Here is an 18,130-nt window from a genome sequence, read left to right as displayed (position 1 = left end):
CTCATACCACAGACCAAGCACATGACACTGCTTTTGTTGTCTTCAGTCTTAAGATTGGTTTGATGCAACTCTCCATGTTAGCTTATCAAGCACAAGACTCCTCATCCCTGGATAACTACTGCAAACTACACCCATTTGGAGGTGCTTACTGTGGTCAATTCTTGGTCTTCTCTGCAGTGTCACATCCCAATATTTCCCTCTATTACTAAACTGATAATTCCTGGATGTGTCCTATAAAACAATCCCTTCTCTTAGTCAAGTTGTGCCACAATTTTTCACTCTGATTCAATACACATATGGTCAGAATTATAACTCTGCACTAACTCCGGGAAATCAGAATTGCATGAAGTCCTCAGATGTTGCAATCAAGCCTCTTAAAATCATGGCATCTTTGTGACCAAAACTGCCACTTTCTGAAAAAAGTCATTTCACTGTGATGTCTAATGGCAGTTACTGAAACATTTATTGAGCTTAGCCACAACTGGTGGCAATGACTGGCAGCTGGCTTAGAAAAAGAAATTGAATTTCATGATAAGTTTGGCATTCAGAAACATTTAGATCATTAATGGCACAATGTGGCAAGCATTGCGCTCTCCTCTTTTCACACAGTTCATTCTTCCTGACACATTCACCATTTAGCCCAAGGCATGTGCAGCTTGGGAGCATTAAGTAATCAGCGTACCTTGACTGAACCTCATAGTAGTGAATGTTGGCTCTGACTGTGATATGGTGTAGAGTGTGATGTCATGTGTGTGCGGACATAGAACAGAACTCCAACATTTATTTAGCTTTTATACTATTTCTAGGAATGATGGTTGAGGTAGCTGACCAAATAATAGCATATTATGAGGTCCTGTTAGTTTGGAAGGTGACAGTTTGGTTGTGGGTTGGCAATGTCAGTGAATGTGATGTGAGAATATTTGTAATTCCTGTTATTGGGCTTATTTTACACTAGTGGATTATCTCTGGCATTTTGATGATGTCATGGGACAAAACAGACAGATCATATCACTAAATTAAATATTTCCATGTGGCATGCATTACTGCAATCCCCCCCATCATTTTAAATGTTTTGGGAGTTAATAGATCAATGTCTCTGCAGTGTATTAGTGTATTTCATCTGAGCCCCCAATACAAAACTTGTAACAGAATCAATCTAATGATGTAGCACAATTCAAAGGCTCTTTATACAGTACACCAGACCAAGTCATCAGTCATGCTTTTGCCCATTGATCATGTAGATAACTGTAAGCAATTAATGCCCATATGAAAATGTTCTAGGTGGGGGGAAAAAAAAGAAAGAAAGAATCATGAATGTAAAACTCAGCAGCCTCTCAATTTCCCTCAAGTTCCCATATGCTAGCTGGTGAGTTTCATGATCATCATCAAGCAAACAAGGTGCCCAAATGGGCAGCGAAAGTTGTGTACACAACATTGGCAGGTACTGACTAGAAATCAGAGGAGAATATGGGTGAGGAAACTTGATGGTAACAGGTGTAAGATTCTGAGTATTCTCAATGGTAAAGTCCTGAAGCAAAGTTCTCATTTTTTGTTCATTTCATATAAGAAAAAGCTGTTCCTACAGAGTGCAGTTGGTCTGAAAACAGATGTTATGTCTGACATATTTCTGAGTACCTTGATGAACTTTATTCACTTTATGATATAAGCATAACAAAACAGCTGGTGTTGTAACACTTGTTTTTTGCTAATGTCAAGTTTTACTAACCAATCACTTCTAACTGTATTTGTAAGAATACAGTGTCAGACAAGAAAAGAAGGCACTGTTCTGTCTACAGGAGCATACAGACAATAATGAACACTACACTAATTATTACTTCCAGAATATGGATACAGAAAACACTTACCATGGAGTGGCTGCCTTATTAGTTCAAGACATATCAGCTAAAAATAAACATATGACTGAGGGCGAGGCTGGCTGTGCCTGACTATGAGCCATCAGCTGGCTAGTAGAGAGCACTACGGAGAGGCCGTATGCTTATCCGAGAGTGGGGTCTTTACAGGGCATCTGCAACCTCTATGGCACGCCATACACCTCTGTGCCCAGAACCGTGGGTGTTGAATCTTGTGCGGGTCACTACAGTAGTTAACTATTTCACCTCATTTTCCCTGCCTCAAACATCATGAAACCTAATTTCAAAGTATTTACAAAGTTTTATGACTTATTATTCGTAAATTACTTATATATGTGTTACGAGGTAACCACATAAATGAAAATCATTTAAAATATGTAGAGCGCCCTCTCCAAAGTTACCTCTAAAACACACTAAGTTGACCGGAGGATTCTTTATCTTATCACACACATTTATCCTCAGTACAGCTTACCTTTGTGGTAACATTTCTTCAGGTAGGTACCAAAGTCATATAAATTTTCTCAGATGAAAACATTTTTTGCCTTTAGCTGTCTAAATCTGCTACCTACTTTACATCACTCAGTGTCAACTGAACCTCATTTTTTATTTCAAAAAATTGGGTACATTTGCTACTACAATTAAACCAATATACCAAGTAGCAATGAAGTATATCACTGTACACTAGACTTTGTATTTGAAAAAATCCTTTGAACTAGTAGTTACCATTGACATGGCACTGTATGAAATTGGCACAGTGCGCCATGAGCTTCACATCGGTGGAAAGATGCACTTTTCTTGGCAAATTTCTCCTAAGTGATAAATTTGCCTTCTGTGTTAAGTACATAGTATACAGTCTCACATGAATATTACAATGAACCAGCATCTGAAACAGGTCATCAATAAACTGTATTGTGCAAGTAAGACTGCTGTGCATAGGTTGCCCTGCATTGGACTTTCTATCAGCGAAAATGTAAGAACGACAAAAATCTTATCTCGATTTCAGATTATCCCACCGCAACCCGCCTCCCTCTCCTACCCCGAGACACAAACCACAAATCATCATCAGATTGGGCCCCCAGGAATGTGTGTGTGTGCTGCTTTCTAAATAACACACAATGATTTATAAAAATATGTGCTATGAAAGCTGAAAATTATGGATGCACACAGTTATTTTGAACATTACAATTTTCTGCATCCAAAAACCTGTTGCTGCCTTTACTCATCATCTACTGTGTGAATCCAATACATGCTATACTCTTTCATTTAATTAAAAATCATGACAATGAACTATGGAAATCCTTTATTTTTACAACATGGGGTACATCTAAGAAGCCGTTCTTATCTCTACACCCACGGCATTGCGCTAATATATGGCAGGCTATAGCTCCACCAGGTAAACCAACATGTGATATGGTGATCAGGCTGTTTCATCAAACATGCTCATAGCCAGACCTACCACTCACATGCATTAATATCTCTTATGACAGAGTAAAAATAGCCTGCCTTATAAAGCACATCATGGTCTTCAAAACCCAATCCAGAATTCACAGATGAGTGATTCTGCTCACAGTCTAAAAGGAAGAAAAATGAATAGCTCAATAACCTCAGCATGGTATGCACAGGCAGCAAGAGCTGTACATATGAGGTGAAGATGACAGTAAACATGCAGTACAAGTGTAGCCAAGAAACGCAAAGGTTATGAAAGGGGAAATAGTCCACTATGTCAGTCCCAAGACAACAAATACCTTGTACAAGTCAAAAAGACCACAATATCAAACAATGAATATTAACACATGTTGAGGGTGAAGCAAGTAATACTTACCTAAACATTCTGAACACTTTTAGTGTGGAGCAAATGGTAAACACTGCCACTATGATATAAAAAAGTTCAGCATTAGTCTTAGATGATGTACCTACAAGATCTCAACAGGGGAAATTGTAAAGTACAAGATGTGCTGAAAACTAATGCCTTCAATTTTTTTAGTGAAAACTCGTAAAGCTTTTTAAATAAAACAAACATCTTCAATGTTCTACATCTTTATTCTTCATGTCTTCATATTTATTTTTCAACAGTCACCCGGGCGGCAAAAGCATTTCTTACTATCAGGGATCAGTTTGTTGATACCATCACTGTAGAATGTTTGACTTTGTTGATGGAGAGATAGCCTCACTTCTGCTTTAACCATTTCAGCACCGACAAAGTGAAGTCCTTGAAGGTGTTCTATAAGTTCTAGAAAAAGATGAAAATCGGATGGCGCCAGGTCAGGGGTGAATGGAGGATGACTGATGACAGTGAACCCACAGTTTCCAATAGTCACAGATGTCGCAGCACTCTTGTGTGTGGTCTGACATTGTTATGTGAAGGAGAGGGTGCTCCATGTGTGGCCGAACTCTTCGAATTCACAGCTGGGTTACAGTAAGCTGTTTCTCGTCAATCGATACTGTTACGTTACACACTACAATTCAGTTATTTACAGTTCTTAGCTTACCATAATAAGCAGAAAAAAATATGCAGCAAAGAAATGCCTGCTGCAATATAATCATTTAATGACAAAATAATATGTAATGCAGAAATTAAGTAGTGTTGGTAACCATAAAACATGAGGCTGGAGAAAGCACACAAGTATAACATCATACTAATCATTGACAGGCTAAAATAAAAGGAATCCTCAAGAATTGGAAAATTTTGTAAATGATTATTTCTCTGGTATTCTGGAAAAGTTGCAACAAAATCTTTCTGAAACACATTTAGCACACACAGTGACTTACACAGCATGCACAATGATGTTTCTCATAACAGAGTTTGAAGTCAGAAAAACTTTGACCCATGACGTCACAAATATGGCGGAAACAAAAACAAACACACACACTTTCCACAAGAAGCCTAATGACACTAACGGGACAAGCGCGGGAAATGGGGTGTTTTGGGTGGGGGGCAAACTAAATATAAACAAATTTAGACGCCTTGCGTAGCTACAACGTGTAGTGAAGACAGCCATGCATGAATACCCACCCACCTCCCCAGGGGTCGTAACCCCTGCAACCCATAGAAGATAAAGATGCTTCAGTAGCTGATTAGTGTTTTTTGTCTTTTTAAAAAAAAAAAAAAAAAAAATCCTCACAGGATAGAACGAACAGATCAGAAAGATAAATATAATAAAGTAAAACAGAACAGATAATTAAATTAAGTAATAAGTGTTTTTAAATTTAAAAAAAAAATCTCACGAGATAGAACGAACAGATCAGAAAAGTAAATAAAATAAGATAAAACAGAACTGGAGACAGCCACACTCAAACCAAACTCCGCGCCGTCATGACGTCACACACACGACAACACCCTTACGTCACGGGTCAAAGCCGACGCGTGGGATCGGACGCTTCTGTCGACCCGGTCTCACCTCCATTACTACCAAGCTCACCTCCACTATTATGTTGAATAATTTTTTTAGTTTTTTCACAAAATACTTTTTTTTGCAGGGGGGGGCGGACCATTATTGGAGTACTGGTTTACTTGATTGCACTAACATCAAAATACATAAAACTTCATTTTCAAAAATAATTTTTTTTTACAAAAATGTCCAATTTTTGAGAATGGCCTGATACTGAGTTGTGTGTAGGTTTCTTGGTATCAAAGGCTATACAGGTCAAGTAAAATTTGGACTACTTTGTTTCCATATTGTTTGGGTTACTGGTACCATTTACTTCGTAGGTGATACAAAATTTATGATAACAATCATTTGTGTTGCACATTAAGAATTTTGTGTGCAAATTATTTTATTTTTTTATTTTTTTTTTTTTTTTTTTTTTTTTTTTTTGGAATGGTCTCACTATTTATACCGATGTTTATTTAGTTTGCCCCTCCCCAAAACCCCCTACGTCCTGCAATTATCTCAATAGTTTCATTCTATTGCTGGAGTTTGCTTTTTCGAGTGTTAGTTATGTTTGTTCACAAGTGTAGTGAGTGACATCATTCTCTGCATATGCTTGAAATATCAATGTCCTTCACCTTTATGATGTCACGAGTCCAGAGCAAATGGATGGAGCTGGTTGTTGTTATGCAGATAAGGACAATACAAATTTATAAAAAAATTCTCATGTCATACAAATCAATAAAGACCGGGTCGTCCAGTGACATTACTATGTTGTGTCTGTGCATTTGATATGGATTGCATGTTTCATCATGTACTTTGTTCATAAATGTTTATTAGGAAATAACAACATACATTAAAATTTTTTTAAAAAAAATTGTAATTAAATACTGTGTGTGTGAATAATCTAGTAAATACCAAAGATGATGGTGACACCACGCATCAGATTTAATTAATCCTCCATTGTAACTTTTACTTCGGCCTGAAGTATTGCAGTTTATTGAAATAATATAGTATTGTAGCAATTTCTCCATAAATTGAGAGACATAATTACCAAACACAAAATAAATATAACATATGCCACAATATTGATCAACCACAACATTTTCCCCACAGGTACGCAGGAAATGTTTGGCACTCCAAACAAGGATGTACTGAACTATCTGTAGATTCTCTAAGTAAAAATGTGTAACCTAAGTTTCCTACCACTTAAGTTTTTGCCTTAATGTCAGAAAATGTATGTAACTTGTTACATTGTGCCATGATGCTATGGCACATCTCCTGCTGGCCAAATTTTAAGTGTTTTTGCATTTGATAATCAAAATTGGTACACACGTTTGGTCACGATGGTCAATGAAATGCTTTTTGCAATAATGGTAAATAATACTTCAAAATGATGACTTAAAATGAATCTTTATAATGCTATTTTCTTTTCAAGCAAGACAGATTACTGACCAGATTACTCCCTCGCCGATGACCACACCGTGCAAATCTCAAACCACTAGTTGTAAGCAGGAAGTTACTTCAGTTGTTATCAAGGCAGTAAGATGGTTACAGTTCGTTGAATTTCTATTTGGGGCATGTAACTTCAGGCGAGTAATATGACTTACAGGAGATGTGTCTGCATGGCACTTGTTTTTCCAGGAAATGTGAGGTCATTTCACAAAGTTGGTATTTATGTATACAAATACTGTACGTTTCCACGCTAGCAACAACAGTTTTATACTACCGACGAATCCTGTACCACGCCTGGGAAAATATTATTTGGTTTGAATCCCGCGCTAAATACTGACAATACACAAACATACTTACTCGGAAGGAAAACGGCAACAACAAACGCTGAGAAACTTTCACTCCACGAGAAATAACTCTAGATGCCATTTCCTTCAGGAATCAAAACAACAGGAAACGGCACAAATTTCACCATTCATAACACATGTCGTCATCAAATTGTCATATCGATTAGTTGGTCCCTGAAACCATATCGTTTTTACAAGCTCCTCAAAACAATAGCACGTGTTTCGTACTTAATTAGTTGCGTATTCCATAGATGTTGGCCACGACAGTTTGTTGCGAAGCCAAATGAATCAGATTGTAGAAATATTATCAAGGAATTAATCTGTCACGCTGATGTCACTGTCACATGGCGCTTTAGTAGTAATACAGCAGCTTTCTAGGGGAATAAGTGACATCGATTCCAGTTCATAATAAAGGCCAGTGTACAATCAAAAGATAAAAAAAAAAAATATTCGGGGAAATGTTAACTACGGTATAATTTGGAGTGCGCGTTGTACGATGCTATTTTATTCCCCAGTTAGTTATTCCTGGCGTAGCATTCCCATTCCGATTGGCAGCGCAAATCAAGCTTGAAGACAATTTTTGCACGCAAAAATAGCGTCATTCGGTTTAGAATGGGAGTGGGCTAAATGCTGATTCATAGTAGATCGTCAGATAACGTAAGTTCAAGATGTATTCATAATGAATGTCAAGCAATTCAGTTCGTTCAGTATCTTCGTGACACTCTGCCATGAAAATTTACTTAGAAATTTCTAGAACCAATTTCAAGCGAGGAATCTAGGAATATATTACAACCCCCATGCGTCGCCCCCATATAAACAGCGAAGACAGTATTACACTAATTGCAGACCATTTAAACAGTCATTCTTCTGCCATTACATACGTGAATGGAGCGGGAGAAAGATCTAATAACTAGTACAATGGGATGTTCCCTCTGCCAAGCACTTCACAGTGGTTTGCAGAGTATGAATGTAGATGTGGAGACACTGGCAGGAATTCTTGAAATCTGATATATGCCTCGTGAAAACGTCAACGACACAAAAGTGGCATGTTCAGTAACGGAACTGACAAAAGGTTATGGCCACTATATTGTTAATATTTGCAACTATTCTTACTCAGTTGTTACGTGACAAGCAAAAGTTATATGACTAGCGGTGAGTTCTCGATAACAGCTAACACAGCACGCCACATGTTAGTAGAACTTCATACTTCTAAAAGCTTTGGATTGCACAACGTTTATGGCATTTACCTAATGATTAAAATGATATATGCACAGCACCTCTCTTGTACATCAGATTATCACCTGTTAAGTGCTAAACCCCCCCCCCCCCCCCCAACAAATTTACCATAAACAGACTCCAAACTAGGTGACATATCATATCACAGTTGTCAAGAAGGGCTTATTTCATGAAACAGCCCATTAGAGGTACACAGTGATAAAGAAATGTTTGTGTTTTATTCATAAAATAACTTATTCTATGAAGAACTTTGCATGAAAAAATTATTGAGGATGCATGGGATGCTTTGGCATGAAACAAGAGGTTTTATTTTTTGTTTGTATGCCATGCAAAGTTACATTTGGAATATTTGACAAAGTCTTTTTTTTTCAAAGCGCCATTTATTTAATTCGTACAATTATTCATAAATATGCTGACAGAACAGTATAGGCCCCACACTATGCTTCAGTAAAAGTCTTACACTACTGTTGTTTACAGACTGGTCACCCACAAACAAATCATTAACATCCGTTGGTACTGCAGAATGTTCCTTTGTAGCAGATTCATACAAGTATTTTATTTGCAACAACATAAGTTTGTGCTAAACATAACCTATAAAATTAATAGAGGGATAACAAAACCCCCATCAGTACTTGTATATATGGTAAAACTGTTCCTAACTGCCAAATTTGTTTCTGTTATCAGAAAAGCTTTGCAGTATTTACAGCTTTTTTATATAATTTTGTGCACTGTAGCCACTAATGTAACGAAACAGAGACGAGTTTTCACGCAAAATCATAGTACCATCGTCATCATCATCCTCTAATCCCAGTACATTTAAATCTTTCCTGCGATCTTCAGGATATTCTCTCCCAGATCGTGATGCAGATGGATACTTGGAGCAGCCAGATGTCAGAGTCAGAAGGGAACTGCAGTTTCAAAATTATGATTGTAGTTAAACTTTTCTATTATCATTGATTAACACCAATGTTGTTTACAGTGTGGGGTCGTAACACTTCCAAATTAACAATCTCACATCAAAATCACCTTCAGTCTAAGAAACGAAATTCTAAATTCCAAACTCTAAATTCTAAAATTTTGCGAGACCTAAGGTCTGCTCACAATCACACCTAGAGGCTCTCCAAATAACTCATGTCATTGTGGGCACCTATTGACAGGAATGTCTTTCACCTCACCACCAAACCAGCTTACTGGGGCTTCGGATCAGAATTCCCATTGGTGTGCAAGGAAGTCATTCTTATGCATGTTATAGTGGTGAACGGTCAATGCAGCAAGCACACGAATGTTCCACTTCCCGTTTGTGAACCAGTGCTAAGTGCTGCACAGTGACTGTTTGAGGATAAATCTGGAGAGTCGACCTTGTGCATTGGTTAGCAGCATGTAGCTTGTGAGTGCCACAGCTTTCTGAACAGGACCAGTCACATTCCCGCCATATATGGCCCGCATGCCGCATCCTCTTTTTCATTCCCGAGTCGTTTTGGAGAGCCCATGTTTCAACTCCAGAGGCCATTAATTCCATGTGCAGCAACATACACAACGGTCCTGTACGTTGTATTGCTTCAAGCCAGTGCTGAGCGTCCATATGGACCATCCCATTTAATTCTCAATGGGTTTTTAATCTCCCTTCATGTGCGAAGGTGCTCAGTCACTGTATTTCTTTTACTTTTATGCGTTGTTTCCCGCAGCCTCTATGACGGCCAAACTTTTGATGTTTTTGTTGAATTTTCTAACGTGTGTTAATCGTAGTGAAGGCCCCCACGTAAGAATTTAACGTCGGTTTGTTTCTTTGCCATAACTGACGAACTAAGAACCTTGGCTACACAAATCAGGCCTCAAATTTTTGTACAGATCATTTTTTTCTATCTATGTTTTGGTAAATAATGTGTAGTAGTATTTTTGAACTAATAAATAGCTTGTGTTACCGAAAATTTGTCCAGAAGGTTTTTTCTTGCTTCACTGGAACATGCATTCGATGTATAACTTCCCACCTTCTCCTTCTGTTTTCCTTATGTTCCCTAGCTCTGTAGCGATGATGTGTGTTGTGCAGTGAAACATTTATGGCGCTGCAGTGTGTTTTCACACTAGTGATCTGGACTTCAAAGACCCTCCTTCTACTGCCCCCATTTCTCGCATGTTCCATGCAGCACACCTTCCCTGTTAGGCATGAAATAAATGAAATGTATTTGCAGTTGCGAACATTGACAACCATCAGCTGTATAATGGAATGACGACAATGAAAATTTGTGTCAGACTTGAATCCGGATTTCCCGCTTTTTGCGAGCGGTGCCTTCCTGTTAGGCTATCTGAGCACGACTCATGGGCAGACCTAAACTTCCATATGTCGGCAACCATGTGTCTACAACCTGTACTCATGTATCCATTACGTGAATTCCCATACAGGGGAGACATTGTACTTGAAAGTCGCTTATGCTGTGTCAGGATGCATGCATGCATGTCCAAAGGAACACTGCATTGTAATTTGGAATAACACAGGTACTGCAATATCCAATGACACTGGTCAAACGACTTTCAAGTACAATGTCTTGCCTGCACTGGGATATACATAATGGATATACGAGTACGGGTTGTAGATATATGGTTGATGACATGTGTTTGTTTGGATCTGGCAGTGAGTTGTGCTTGGATTGCCTAATGGCACTGGTAACGAGAAGCATGAAATACGAGTTCAAGGTCAGGTCTCGTTCAAATTTTCATGGTTTTCATTTCATTGTACAGCTGATGGTCGTCCATATTCACAACTATGAATACATTTCATGTATTTCATAAAAGCTGTAGTCGCCACAGTGCCTGTTCCTTTGGACATTCGTGCATGTCGTTCATGGCAGAGTGTTTCATCCAGTGAGACCCCTGCCCACCCAGCTTATGCAATTCCTCCATGCCTTAGCCAAACTCAGTTTATTGCTGGACAAGCTTTTATTCCAGAGCTGGAATTCTTACATGCCTGCTGTGATCTATAGAGCACTCACCATGCAGCACTCCCACCACTGCCATAATAGCAGTCTGTGTGCTTGAGTCCCTCATCCCCCCGCTGGCTGCAGCCACCACCCAGTCCCTTTACCCCCACCACCTGCTTCAGCCCCCTTCTACTGCCAAGGCAAAAAGGCCCCATCGTGAATGGGTCATGTATGATTGGGAATTGCTCACAGTCTATGAGACAGTGAAGTACTACTGTCCTGTTGAGGGATGCTCTTTCACCATGCCTCCATGATGCCTTGGCAAGTACAAGACTTTCATGTACCATGACCTCACGTAGTGCACTAATGTAATGCTATGCGTCAATGCATCAATGCATGCCAGCCACCCGTCCGCCCAAAATACTCAGACCCTTATCTCGTTCTACAATGAAAATAAAAAACATTTACTTTGAATCTCAATGGTGTCCCATCAGTTGTGTCCTCAACAATTTTAAACCAGCTCACATGCTCACCCTCAATGATGCCTGTATGCCACCAACAGCTGAGGTCTCCCTGCCCATCACTGATGCTGCTGATTCCATGACCAATGTCGCCCCAGTCGCTACTGGTGCCATCCCAATGTCACACCCAGCACCTCTGAACCCATTGCTGTGCCACGCAGCACTTTCTTTTCTGAGTTGTAGTCCCAACGCCATTGCACCTCACCAGGTCCACCTTCGGCCATGTGGTCCATTGTGCCATTGTGCCAGTCGCCTGCTGTGTGTTTTGGACAGCCTCTTGCCACCACTCACAGTGAGTCACCTGGGCTACCTTCCACCAAACCCATCCACATGGCAGCTGCCATCCACTTCTGTACTATGCCACCATTGCCGCCACACCACCCCAGCCACTGGCAGTAGTCAGCTGTTTGCCCACGTTACACACCATTCCTGCATGCACTGCTGTCACTGTGACAACTGTCAGGTACTATGGACCTCTTCTGTTGCCAGCTCCCACTACTCGACTGACCTCACGCTACCACATCAGCTACCACTGGCAGTAGTCAGCTGTTTGCCCACGTTACACACCATTCCTGCATGCACTGCTGTCACTGTGACAACTGTCAGGTACTATGGACCTCTTCTGTTGCCAGCTCCCACTACTCAACTGACCTCACGCTACCACATCAGCAACACTCACTGCTGCTTCACCCGCACCTGCATCCCGGAGCTGCAGCCAGCGTTATTAGCCCAACATCCTCCTCTTAGGGGGTGTGGGGGAGGGGGACTGGCCCCTCTCTAAATTCTAAAATTTCATGAGTTGTGCAGTCTGCCCTAGCGGCGACTCTTCCCTTACAGTCACACGTAGATGCTCTCCAAAGCACCTGCGACATAGTGGGCACTACTGACAGGAATGTGTTTGCCCCCAGTACTGCGACCTGCCTGCCGGGGCTTCCGCTCAGAATTCTCATCGGCGTGGGAGGCAGGCATTCTTCTGTGTGTTCTGGTGATGAACGGTCGATGCAACTGGCCCACGAATGCTACACTTTTCTTTCGTGAACCAGTGCTTCCAACATGACATGAGTGCTGTACATTCTGTACTGAGACTATTCGAGGGTAAATATGGCGAGTTGATCTGGTGCAGCAGTTAGCGGCAGAGAGCCTGGGGGCATAACAGCTTTCCGATTAGGATCAGTTGCACTTTAGCCATTTATAGCTCGCGCATCGCATCCTCTTTAGCATTCCCGAGACGCCTTGGAAAGCCTGCCATCCAATTTCGGAGGTCATTAGTGCCACGTCCAACGACAATGTAAGCATTTTGTATGTTGCTCTGCTTCGTGCAGTGTCGAGATTCCATGTGGAGTATCCCATTATCACACAGCTTTTAACGTTCCCTCACCTACGACGGCACCCAGTCACTGTATCTCTCTTATTTTTATTCGTTGTTTCCCAAGGCTTTTACAAGGGATGAACTTTAGTGTTTATCTTTGTCTAAGCTAATAAATAGCTTGTTTTACCGAAAATTCGTCCCACTGACTTTCCGTTGCTTCAGTGGAACACGCATTCCATACATCGCTTCCAGCCTTCTCCTTCCATTTCCCTTAAGTTTACTGGCTCTATATGCATTACTTAGTGAAATTCGTACGGCACTACACTGCGTTTCCACAAAACTAACTTTTTTTCAGACAAGGATGGTGTAAGACAGGAGCAGGCACAGCATGCTAAACTTCGCACGGCCCATGTGCGCGGGCTGTGCATGGGCCAAGGCTCAACCTGTCTTGGCTTTACTCGTTCTTTCGCGGAAGTATTTGGTACAGCATGGCATTTCATTTAGTAGTACAGTGCGGCTTTTTTTTTTTACTACCCTCTCCAGTTCGGCAGAATCTTGGTGTCAGCACTGTTTACTCTTCACTATTTGTTCGTAATGTGAAGGACATTCACAGATCCTGTGGCTCTTTGCACAAAAAGAGGCAGTCTAGCGATCTATCATAACAAAACTTTAAAAATGAATGAGAGTGACAGAAGATAGGGATGAGAATTCTCAGTATACAATGGGATCCAAAATTAAAGCAACAAAAGGAAATTTTGCAGTGTTACGTTTATTTTGCCACAAATCAGTGTAAACAGGTGATACTAAAGCAGAAACATTGTAAAGAATACAGAACACAAACAACTGCAACATGCGTGATGGTAGACAAAAATGTGCTTCGTTTTTTCTAACTTAATGGATTTGAACACACATTCCGACAACTGGTCAGTGTGCTCGGTAAGGGGTGTGACCACCTCTGGCAGCAATACAGGCTTGACGATGACGGGGCATGCTGTGAAAGATGTCATCAGTAACACCCATTCTTCCCGCAGAACTGCTCGCAGTCTTGTAGAGTGGTTGGTGGATGCTGCAGGCCGTCTCCCTAGAGCATCCCAGACACGATCTATGGGATTCAAATCGGGAGAGGCAGCATGCCACGCCAGCATGCAATATCTTCTTCTATTTCCAAGGAAACATCAACCACTCGTGCTCTATGAGGTTGAGCATTATTGTCCATCAATACGACGCCTGGGCTCACAGCACCTCGCAACAACTGCAGATGAGGTCCCAAGATCTCGTCACGATACCTGACAGCAGTTAAACCTTGCCGAATCACCCGTACATTTCGTGATGATGGGCTTGAGTGGTAAACATAATCCCTGCACACGCCGTTAGGGGCCCTCCTGGAAATCAGTCCCTTTCCACAATGTTTTGGTCCTGAAATTGTGTTCCACATTCCCTCCAGATACGAATCCACCGATAATCACTCTCCAGACTAAATTGGGACTCATCTGTGAAAGCAACACTGGCCACTGTTCGACCGTCCAGGTGGCATGTAGATGACTCCACTCCAGACGTTCCCTTCTGTGAAGACGCATCAGAGGTAGACATACAGCATTTCTCCGACAATAAAGGCCACTCTGCTGAAGCCTTCTGCACACCATTTGCCTCCAGTGGAGACTGTGAGCTCACATGCCAGTTGTCATGCTGTAATAAGGCGGTAATGTCGTGCCCTTACATCCTATCTTTTGAAGTCACATGTGGTCGGTCCTGCCCTGGTCTTTGGGATACAGTTTCAGCTTCTATAAACCGTCGCCACATCTGAGAAACACGAAAGCGATTCACTTTAAGCCATTGAGTCAAATCAGTTTGTGACTGTCCTGCTTACTTTCTTTCTACGGCCCTCCACTGCAGAGAGTCTGGCAGGCACCTTCCCTGTGCCATACTGCACCGTCTGTGACTGTGTACTCAGGGACTGTTGATGTGAGGCTACCCGGTATACACTAACTCGTGTAGTAGGTGTCCTGACGTCATCACTGGCAGAGCTGTCCATTGACTGGAATGTCATCTTCTTTGCAGAACACGATCATACGGACATATGTTGACAATTTGTGTGACTGTATCGACAATTAGACATGTTGTTGTTGTGGTGGTCTTCAGTCCTGAGACCGGTTTGATGCAGCTCTCCATGCTACTCTATCCTGTGCAAGCTTCTTCATCTCCCAGTACCTACTGCAACCTACATCCCTCTGAATCTGCTTAGTGTATTCATCTCTTGGTCTCCCTCTACGATTTTTACCCTCCACGCTGCCCTCTAATGCTAAATTTGTGATCCCTTGATGCCTCAAAACATGCCCTACCAACCGATCCCTTCTTCTAGTCAAGTTGTGCCACAAACTCTTCTTCTCCCCAATCCTATTCAATACCTCCTCATTAGTTACGTGATCTACCCACCTTATCTTCAGCATTCTTCTGTAGCACCACATTTCGAAAGCTTCTATTCTCTTCTTGTCCATACTAGTTATCGTCCATGTTTCACTTCCATACATGGCTACACTCCATACAAATACTTTCAGAAACGACTTCCTGACACTTAAATCTATACTCGATGTTAACAAATTTCTCTTCTTCAGAAACGATTTCCTTGCCATTGCCAGTCTACATTTTATATTCTCTCTACTTCGACCATCATCAGTTATTTTACTCCCTAAATAGCAAAACTCCTTTACTACTTTAAGTGTCTCATTTCCTAATCTAATTCCCTCAGCATCACCCGAGTTAATTTGACTACATTCCATTGTCCTCGTTTTGCTTTTGTTGATGTTCATCTTATATCCTCCTTTCAAGACACTGTCCATTCCGTTCAACCGCTCTTCCAAGTCCTTTGCTGTCTCTGACAGAATTACAATGTCATCAGCGAACCTCAAAGTTTTTACTTCTTCTCCATAAATTTTAATACCTACTCCGAATTTTTCTTTTGTTTCCTTTACTGCTTGCTCAATATACAGATTGAATAACATTGGGGATAGGCTACAACCCTGTCTCACTCCCTTCCCAACCACTGCTTCCCTTTCATGCCCCTCGACTCTTATAACTGCCATCTGGTTTCTGTACAAATTGTAAATAGCCTTTCGCTCCCTGTATTTTACCCCTGCCACCTTTAGAATGTGAAAGAGAGTATTCCAGTCAACATTGTCAAAAGCTTTCTCTAAGTCTACAAATGCTAGAAACGTAGGTTTGCCTTTTCTTAATCTTTCTTCTAAGATAAGTCGTAAGGTTAGTATTGCCTCACGTGTTCCAACATTTCTACGGAATCCAAACTGATCTTCCCCGAGGTCCGCTTCTACTAGTTTTTCCATTCGTCTGTAAAGAATTCGCGTTAGCATTTTGCAGCTGTGACTTATTAAACTGATAGTTCGGTAATTTTCACATCTGTCAACACCTGCTTTCTTTGGGATTGGAATTATTATATTCTTCTTGAAGTCTGAGGGTATTTCACCTGTCTCATACATCTTGCTCACCAGATGGTAGAGTTTTGTCAGGACTGGCTCTCCCAAGGCCGTCAGTAGTTCTAATGGAATGTTGTCTACTCCCGGGGCTTTGTTTCGACTCAGGTCTTTCAGTGCTCTGTCAAACTCTTCACGCAGTATCGTATGTCCCATTTCGTCTTCATCTACATCCTCTTCCATTTCCATAATATTGTCCTCAAGTACATCGCCCTTGTATAAACCCTCTATATACTCCTTCCACCTTTCTACCTTCCCTTCTTTGCTTAGAACTGGGTTGCCATCTGAGCTCTTGATATTCATAAAAGAGGTTCTCTTCCATACAAGAGGTTCTCTTCTCTCCAAAGGTCTCTTTAATTTTCCTGTAGGCAGTATCTATCTTACCCCTAGTGAGACAAGCCTCTACATCCTTACATTTGTCCTCTAGCCATCCCTGCTTAGCCATTTTGCACTTCCTGTCGATCTCATTTTTGAGACGTTTGTATTCATTTTTGCCTACTTCATTTACTGCATTTTTATATTTTCTCCTTTCATCAGTTAAATTCAATATTTCTTCTGTTACCCAAGGATTTCTATTAGCCCTCTTCTTTTTACCTACTTGATCGTCTACTGCTTTCACTACTTCATCCCTCAGAGCTACCCATTCTTCTTCTACTGTATTTCTTTCCCCCATTCCTGTCAATTGTTCCCTTATGCTCTCCCTGAAACTCTCTACAACCTCTCGTTCTTTCAGTTTATCCAGGTGCCATCTCCTTAAATTCCCACCTTTTTGCAGTTTCTTCAGTTTCAATCTGCAGTTCATAACCAAGAGATTGTGGTCAGAATCCATATCTGCCCCTGGAAATGTCTTACAATCTAAAGCTTGGTTCCTAAATCTCTGTCTTACCATTATATAATCTATCTGATACCTTTTAGTATCTCCAGGATTCTTCCAGGTATAAAACCTTCTTTTATGATTCTTGAACCAAGTGTTAGCTATGATTAAGTTATGCTCTGTGCAAAATTCTACAAGGCGGCTTCTTCTTTCATTTCTTCCCCCCAATCCATATTCACCTACTATGTTTCCTTCTCTCCCTTTTCCTACTGACGAATTCCATTCACCCATGACTATTAAATTTTCGTCTCCCTTCACTACCTGAATAATTTCTTTTATCTCGTCATACAGTTCATCAATTTCTTCATCATCTGCAGAGCTAGTTGGCATATAAACTTGTACTACTGTAGTAGGCATGGGCTTTGTGTCTATCTTGGCCACAATAATGCGTTCACTATGCTGTTTGTAGTAGCTAACCCGCACTCCTATTTTTTTATTCATTATTAAACCTACTCTTGCATTACATCTATTTGATTTTGTATTTATAACCCTGTAATCACCTGACCAAAAGTCTTGTTCCTCCTGCCACCGAAATTCACTAATTCCCACTATATCTAACTTTAACCTATACATTACCCTTTTTAAATTTTCTAACCTACCTGCCCGATTAAGGGATCCGACATTCCACGCTCCGATCCGTAGAACGCCAGTTTTCTTTCTCCTGATAACTACGTCCTCTTGAGTAGTCCCCGCCCAGAGATCCGAATGGGGGACTATTTTACCTCTGGAATACACTCCTGGAAATTGAAATA

General features: G+C 40.9%; 1 protein-coding gene across 1 annotated transcript in view; it reads right to left on the bottom strand.

Moving 5' to 3' along the window:
• Nucleotides 1-7,280, bottom strand: part of LOC126471486 (2-oxoisovalerate dehydrogenase subunit alpha, mitochondrial) — a 149,518-nt gene extending 142,238 nt beyond the window's left edge. The window contains exon 1 of the mRNA XM_050099693.1: nucleotides 7,052-7,280. Coding sequence (XP_049955650.1) covers nucleotides 7,052-7,120 — 69 coding nt within the window. The 5' untranslated portion in view covers nucleotides 7,121-7,280. The remainder of the gene's footprint in view (nucleotides 1-7,051) is intronic.
• Nucleotides 7,281-18,130: the final 10,850 nt, after the last annotated feature.

Source organism: Schistocerca serialis, chromosome 3 (assembly GCF_023864345.2).
Source record: "Schistocerca serialis cubense isolate TAMUIC-IGC-003099 chromosome 3, iqSchSeri2.2, whole genome shotgun sequence".
Classification (NCBI taxonomy): Eukaryota; Metazoa; Arthropoda; class Insecta; order Orthoptera; family Acrididae; genus Schistocerca; species Schistocerca serialis.
Note: the sequence above shows the minus strand (reverse complement) of the source record. Positions and strands in the feature narration are given on the sequence as shown.